The sequence below is a fragment of the Phalacrocorax carbo genome, chromosome 8 (assembly GCF_963921805.1).
Source record: "Phalacrocorax carbo chromosome 8, bPhaCar2.1, whole genome shotgun sequence".
NCBI classification, from domain to species: Eukaryota; Metazoa; Chordata; class Aves; order Suliformes; family Phalacrocoracidae; genus Phalacrocorax; species Phalacrocorax carbo.
In genome coordinates, this window is record NC_087520.1 from 7,432,480 (window position 1) to 7,440,025 (window position 7,546).

The following is a 7,546-nucleotide window of genomic DNA, read 5'->3' on the forward strand; positions in this document are numbered from 1 at the left end:
GTGTCTGCAACATGTTACTTAAAGAGTCTCCAGCCCCTGCAAGTGCAAGAGCATCCACAGCAATTTATTGTGCTCTAGATCAATGGTAAAGAAGGACTTGTAAGTACTAAATCTTTCTAGGAAAGAATAAACTATGTCAAAAGTAATCTCAATGTACAAGTATGAAAAATCTCAGAGAATAGTCTTTTCCTTCAAACTTTAGTTGCTTTTCCTCTCTGTAGAACAAATCACATGTGACTGGTAGGCATAGGAGGTATCCCCCAGGTGAAACAAGACAGCAGACTGGGACGGACACATGCAATCTTTTCACTGGGCTGAAAACCTGAATTAAATGGATAGAAGCTGGGCAAATCGACAATACAGCCCGTAACACTGGTCACTGGGCTGAGAAATAGAGACCTTGGAGATGATTCCCACATGCCTATTTCCTCCATCCCTTCTGCATTTCTCATCAGCACATAGATTCTCCTACTGTTTCTGTGGGTGCATGCAGCACCCGGGGATCCTGCCCAGCATCAGGGCCCCATGATGTGATTATCTACTTCGTTGAAATTTTGTAGGTGGGCAGGCAAGAGGTACACTTGCCAGCAGAAGGGACTGATCCAGGTGTCTTGACCTGGGCCCAGGATCTGGAATGATTCATCACATTTATATGGTCATGCAGTGCCCTAAAAAGCACTGTACTAAACTTAGGCTGAGTCTGTGGTCCTTGCTCCTACTTGCAATTTGGTTGGCCTGTGAGCTCAACCATGTTGCCAGGTCCTCTGACTTCCGCCTTGTGGCTCCATCTAGCTCAAAAGGACACTTGGCTACCCTTGACTTACAGGGGCTGCAAGAGTCCCTTCTTCCCAGCTCTTGCATCCCAAGTGGAAACTTTGTCTGTTCTGTGATGGAAAGACATCTGCCAAGAACACAGATTCCCTGAATCTAAGTGACATTCAAGCTGAGCTCTCCTGAGACATGTTGCTCAGGCAGAGGCTGCACTCAACTTCTAAAGATAGGTGCAATTTCCTGGGAGACCTGTCTTGCATGTAATGGGTAGTTTCCAACCCCTAAGAGCCATCTGTTTTATAGAAAACCACTTAAAGCAGTACAAAGACACACAAGACACACAGACATGCACTGAAAGACAGAAACAGCACCTCGATTTACTGTGGGACTAGAAACAACATATAGCCTCCTCCTCTAGATTTCATCACTTTTAAAGCAGCCGTCTCCTCCTGCCAGCCCTCTGCCTTCCGACATCTGGCAGGGTAGTAAAGGCCAAATCACAGAGCAAGTTGGGAGATATGCAAACAGTTAAGCCATCTTTTTGCTGAAGTGATGTTTTTGTTCCTGCAAAATAAATAAATATATAAATAAATGAAATACCAAGGCACAGAAGAGATAACGCTATACAAAGATGCCCTCTGCCGGTCACAGGCCAAAGGAAGGCCACCCACCTGAGCTCTATGCCAGTGATTTACAGCTTTCCTCCTTCCTTTTATAGAGGAACCCCTAAAAATATTCCCTATGGAGGGAAATGTGCTGTAAAACTTAAATTTAGTGTTTTTTTCCCATGACAGCTGAAGTGATCTAGCAGCAAACTACTAGCAAGGGCAGTCCAGCCACCCCTCTCCTTTGTTTTGGATCTTATGACCCTTGGGTAAGTCAAAAAGCTTCTGTTAAAATCCAATAGGAAAACAAAAGCATCCAGAGAAATGTTCTGCCAGGTCAGCCAGCTGAGCGGACTCCCCAGCTGCCTTGATGTAATACAAGGAAAGTGGGGAGAACACAGGGCCAGGCTAAAAAGGGGATGTATCCACATTATTTGAGACTGGCTTTGCTGTAAGGGTTAACTTTTGCAGGCATTTGAGAACATAGTTCCCCCCCGAGTCCCTGCAAGTTGAAAACAACTCTCACAGTCAATACTATGAGCTGAAAACTATCTGAGGCACTAATCAGTTCAGAGCATGTTTCTCTCTGGTTTAGATAGCAATGTTATTTGATTAAAGCTATGATTTTAAACAATTTCTAAGAAGCATTGAGAGCTTGCTCAAATGATACCAATTGCAGATTTTCAATCTGTTCTGTTAAGTCAGTCTATTAAAACAATGCAGATCTATTGCGCACACACACATCGGTATCAGCTCAACTCTCTCTTGTATCAGTTTAATTCCTGCTGGTGTAAATCCCTGATTTAATTTACTGACTGGGAATTAAATCAGCATGAACTGGTTTCAGTCATCTGTGCTGGGTATTCATGATGGTCAAACTAGATCATTTTAAAACAATGTCATTGGATTAGAAAGCTCCACTGACAGAAACAAGCTCTTAAGAGATGCAATATGATAATCTTGGAAAATAAAGAACAGTACATGCAGAGACTGGGCAGCCCTCTCCTCCCACTTCATTCTTTTCTATGAACCCTGTCTGCAAAAACATTTCACAGTCAGGAAGGTGTTTCGTACATATCCTCATAGTGCTGGGACTCTAGGAAAATCGACACATTGCGACAATCAGGCTGTCTTTGGGACAGATGTCCATTTGGCTACGGGGCTGTGTACACTGGGAGCTATTCTGAAACCCACCATTTTATGTCCATGAGGGTAGTAGGATGCTGCTCTTTCTCCATCCTCAAGTTCAGCAGAGGATTAACAGCGACATCAACAGAATCAGATGTTGGAGGCCCTTGTGCTAACAACCCCCTGCATCACATACCCACAGGGGTCTTAGTGTCTCATCACCCTCCCTGGTTTTGTTGGGGGCCACCACTCTCTCTGGTCAGCTGGTGAATGTCTTTGGGATTGTTTTCATGCATGACATGCTCTGGCAAACTCTAGGTTCACCTGCGAGCGGCACAGAGGCTGTGTTCTACCTCTCCACTACAGCCATAGTTTGGATCACGTGGGCTTTGCAGAGTAGCTAAGGGGTCCCACACAGAAATGGTGCTGGCCGTATGTGGTCCAGCTGCTTCTCCAATATGAGGGGTTTGCTGAAGCTGGACCTGCAGATCTTTCCTACTTTGTGCTTCCCAGAAAGCAGCCTGTTTTACTGGGAGAGCTTGAAAAAGCTCAGATCTCTCTCTTCAGCATTTCATACACCTGGTATGTACCTAGCCTCCTCACACCAGGCAAGGCTACTGCGCGGACTTCTCCCCAAGGTAGGAAGCGTTCTTTCCAGTCTTCTTTAGGGTTTCCAATAGGGTGTCAACATTGTGCTCCGAGTCAATGCACACCTTCTTGTTGGGCAGGTCAATATCAAACTGGACCCCTAGGAGGAAAGGAAAAAAATTTTGCACAGCTAGAAGCAGTGTGCAAAACTGTGCAGAAAAGCACGGGGAAAGCTCCCCTTCACACATTTGTGCTCCCAAGGCTATCAGTCAAATGTGCGTGTGCTTCCTGCCAGCAAACCCTGATACCACAACCAGCCAGCAAAAAACCAAACTGGTGTCCTGCAAGCAGTGGTGCGAAGGAAGCTAGATCTCCTATAGATCTGCATCAGGAACCACAATTTTCAACAGCTTTAATCTGCTCACCCCACCTTGGAGCAACACAATCACTCGTGCAATAACAGAACGAGCTGAGTTTAAACCAACCACTATAATCTCCAACCAGCTCAGCCTGTGCTGTGGTTTAGCATGGACAGGCACTAACAAAGGAGTTAGTGCAGGGGTTAGGACAGGGTCAGGACAGGTTTCCTCAGCAGCAGCACCAGCTAACAGCTGTTAGTAGGAGGGAGGGAAAAGACACTTTCCCGTGAGGACTTCCCAGTGGATAATAAGGGTAAGGCACTCTCAGCCAAGTGAAAGGAACTGGACATGCAGTCTCTATCCAGCCATGTATTTTCACAAAACTTCTAAGTATTTATCAGCTTTGAATGCTCTGCCACGTCACCACATGAGGCTGATATTGGCCAGCATGTTGAAGAGTGATGGAAGTGCTGACAAGCACACACAGAGGAAGTGGGATGACCACAACCTGGTAACAGGGTCTGGAAGAAGTTGCAAGGCCTTCGCCTCAGTGACTGAAAACTGTTCTCACTTGGTGAGACAGTGGAGCAGGATGACAGGTCCTCACAACTGGGGAGTGTGGGTCAGATCTTTCTCTCTAGGTAATCCCAGCACAAAGCAGGCACAGGTTATAATTTTCCAGGTGGTATTAAAAACAGGCTGTGCAGGCAACCACCAAATGCTCTGATCAGCAGCTCTTCTCTGTGACTGCTGAAGACACCCAGGTGTCCTTGGGAACAACGCCTGGCAGGACATCCACCTCCCTTCCTTCCAGCAGCATGAGCAGTGTGGTTCCCAGAGGGTTCAGGATGAGGCCCTGGTGATTCAGAGCCACCTGCAGCCACCTCTTCCCTCCCTTGACCTTTCTCCAAGGGGCACTTGAGTCCTGCGAATGATCAGCAACTCGTTACCGACTAAGCAGCAGGCTCAGAGCAGGGCGGGGGGCAGAGGTTTCCAATCAGACACTTTCAGCTTTTACCCACAGCACTACCCCTGCAAGACAGAGGATCCCAGGGCACTGACATCCTGCCCAAGCTGGCGTTGCTCCAGCGACCTGGCTGTCACACACCCAGCACTGACTCACCTCCAAGCCTGTGCAGGACACGGGTGACTGCATTGGAGCAGCCTTCACAGGTCATGTCCACAAAGAACTCGTGTTTCTGAAAAGAAGCAGATGAGGTGTCAGGGAGGATGCAGCTGGCAGCACACCATGAGCACTGGTCCCCCTCTCTTGCCTTTTTCCTTTGGCAGGTGGGTTCAAATCCTCCCCAACCAAAGGTCCACACATGCCACTCACTAAGGGATGCTCAGCAAAACCAAGAGCTCTCGGTACTTCTCCCTGTGGTGTCCTTGTGCTGTTCCCCACAGCATAACCGTAGGGGTCTTCGGAGACTGTGTGGTCTCTACTCAGAGCAGGGCCATTTTCAGGGACAGCAGAGGTTGCCGTCTCTGTGGGCCTCTGCTGGACTCACTCCACTTGCCCTGGAGAGCCCAGGAGAAGCGAGCCTCCTTCCTCCAGCTGCTGACCAGACTTAGTCTGCAAGGTTTTCTGTGCTTGCCCATCCTACCCTTCTTGTGTTTACAAGGCTGCTGGTCCCCAACATAATAAATTCAAAAAATATAAACAAAACTCAAATTTTAGGAACATTAGTGCCATTTTTTTATCCCTTCACTCCACCAGGGCCCCAGTGTTATCTTCACTACTTGCGAGAGATACTGGGTCAACATAAACATGTTTGCCTGTAACACTAATCGTATGTTCAACCTTTGGCACCAGACAGATACTAATTTCCTTTTCTTGTACATGCTTTTTACTTTCATTAAAAATGAAAAGCTGTGGTTTTTTAATTTGTTACCTGCAACCCATGTTTCTTTCTATTCAAAAACACCCTTTGCTGCCCGCCACCGAGAGGCTAAAACCCCCACCGGCACAATTCACCCGGGGAAAGGAGTTCGGGAACAGCCGTTCCCATCTGGATTTTCCAGAGTAATTAGGATTTTCTTGATTTTTTTTTTTATTATTTTCCAAATACCCCGCGTGCTCAGGGGAGGCCGGTGTGCGGGAAGGAGGGATGGGGACGGGGCAGGAGGGGTCCCAGCGCACGGTCCCCCCTCCCCGGGCCGGCCTGTACGCCCAAGCCCCGCGGGCCGGGGGAGCCCCGCCGGCTCCCCCCGCTGCCCGGGAGCGACCTCCCCGCCCCGCCGGCTCCGCTGCCGCTGGGCCCGGCACCGCCGCCTCCCCCGGCCCCACACAGGCCCCACACGGCCCCACCCAGCCGGGCCCGCGCCCCGGCGCTGTGCGGGGCTGGCCGAGGGCCGCGATGGGCCGCCACCGCCCGCGTTCCCCCCCGGGCCCGGCACCCACCGGCATGGCGGCGCGGCGGCGGCGGCTCCCGGCTCTCGGCGCGGAGGAAGGGGCGGGCCGCACCGCGCCGGGCTGCTCGGGGGCCAGGCCGGGCTCTGAGTGCCGGCCCCGTACAACGCCCCCGGGGCTGCCGAGGCTGCGGCGGCCTCACACCGGCCGCGGCGGCCCCGCACCGGCCCCGGGCTCGCCCCTTCCCGTGCCAAGGGCAGCCGCGGGGCAGAGGTCGCCCGGCCTCCCCGGGCAGGGAGAGCCCCGGCCCCTCTCAGTGACCTCTCCGGACAGCACCATTCCGGCCGCCTTCATGTCTAACCCCATTGCTCCACCAAAGACGTGGTTTTGCAAAGTCACCCGTGGGCCCGGAGCCGGCGGCAGCTGCCGAGGCGCGGGGGGGGCAGCGAGGCGGCAGGCGGCTGCACAGAGGAGGTTTCAGCACAACAGGAGTTTGGGGCTGGTGGCTGTTGGTTGCGCCGACATGTACTGGCTTAGGCCGTGAGAAGCAGGCGTTCAGACACACTTTGGCCTGTTTTTAAAGCCGACCAAATTGCTTTTAGTAGCCTTTTGGGGACAGCGATTTAATTCTTAGGAGTATTTATTGCTGAAATACAGCCCTACTTCTCCCAGTTGTTTTTCTTCCCATTTTCTGATGCTAAAACACTGCAGCTCCTCGTGAGGAGATGCACGGGGGCTGTGGCTGGATCCATGCCTTCCTGGTTAGGATGAAGACAGCAGAAGGCATGAGATGCCAGAAAAGGTTAAGGAGAAAGCGGTGGAGAAAGTTTGTACTCGGTGTGGATCCCTAACAGCTGCCTGCACCCTGCCTGGTGCTCTGCCTGCCTTTACAGGCTCAGGGTCAGCACAAAGTGGCTGCAGAGAGGGAGGTGGGAAGAGTCAGAAAGATGGGTAGGGGGCATGAGGGTTGGCTGGGCTGCTTCAGAAAGCTTGTTCCGCTCTGGCTTTTGAGGTTTTGAGATTTACTGGCTTAGGAGAGCTCTGGTAGACTGGATTATCGAGGGAGGGAGGTTGGGGGGGGGTCTCTAGTTCAGAGTAGGTTGAGAGAAAGGTCAATAAAGGTGTTTGTGTGTCTGCTTTGGGGAGGTTTGTTGGTTGTTTTTTTTTTCCCTGGCTGTTTGTCCCTTTGAAGGAGAATGGACTTCTTAAAAACTGTAGTTAAGGTGGAGGAGGCAATGGTGGGGACTGGGAGCAGCTCAGGTGCTTTGGCAGGCTGTGGGCTACCAGGAAAGGTGACAGTGCCATACGTCAGGGCTCAGAAGAGCTGGCAGAGCTGCGTGGGGGGTGATATTTCCTGACCACGTGCTGGGCTTCAGTATCTTCCTGTTGAGAAGCCTAACGTGTAGCAGGAAAAATAATGGAGGTGTTTCTGGTTATTTCCTGCCACACCACTGGAGCTGCACCCTGGGACGTCGGCTGGCCTTGGCTGACCCTTCCCCTTGCACTGAATTGATACTGAACAGGCTGAGCCCTGCCAGGGAGACTGAGCCGAAGATGATGTGACTGCTTTTCCTAGCGAGCTTCCGTTGCATGGTGGGAGCAAGGCCATTCCTTTTAGCGTGCATAGGACCCTGTCGTTGCACTGACCTTTTTATAAAAGAGGAATTACCTGTCCCGCCCTTTGCTCTGGGGACAGATGCCTGGGGTCCCTCGGTAGAGTTTATTTTGGACGGCTGTTGTGC

General features: G+C 51.1%; 1 protein-coding gene across 1 annotated transcript; it reads right to left on the bottom strand.

The window, feature by feature from the left end:
* Positions 1-1,118: 1,118 nt before the first annotated feature.
* Positions 1,119-6,062, bottom strand: ATOX1 (antioxidant 1 copper chaperone). Its single transcript, XM_064458508.1, has 4 exons — positions 5,856-6,062; positions 4,575-4,650; positions 3,095-3,252; positions 1,119-1,335 (listed from the first exon to the last, which is right to left on the bottom strand). The coding sequence occupies exons 1-3, from the start codon at positions 5,859-5,861 to the stop codon at positions 3,119-3,121; spliced, it is 216 nt and encodes a 71-aa protein (XP_064314578.1). The 5' UTR covers positions 5,862-6,062; the 3' UTR covers positions 1,119-1,335; positions 3,095-3,118.
* Positions 6,063-7,546: the final 1,484 nt, after the last annotated feature.

Bases quoted from the DNA above. Each gene is read 5' to 3' on its own strand.
- ATOX1 (XM_064458508.1), bottom strand. The intron at 3,253-4,574 runs GTGAGTCAGTGC...CTTTCCTCCTAG, and splicing joins TGTCCTGCACAGGCTTGGAG to GGGTCCAGTTTGATATTGAC.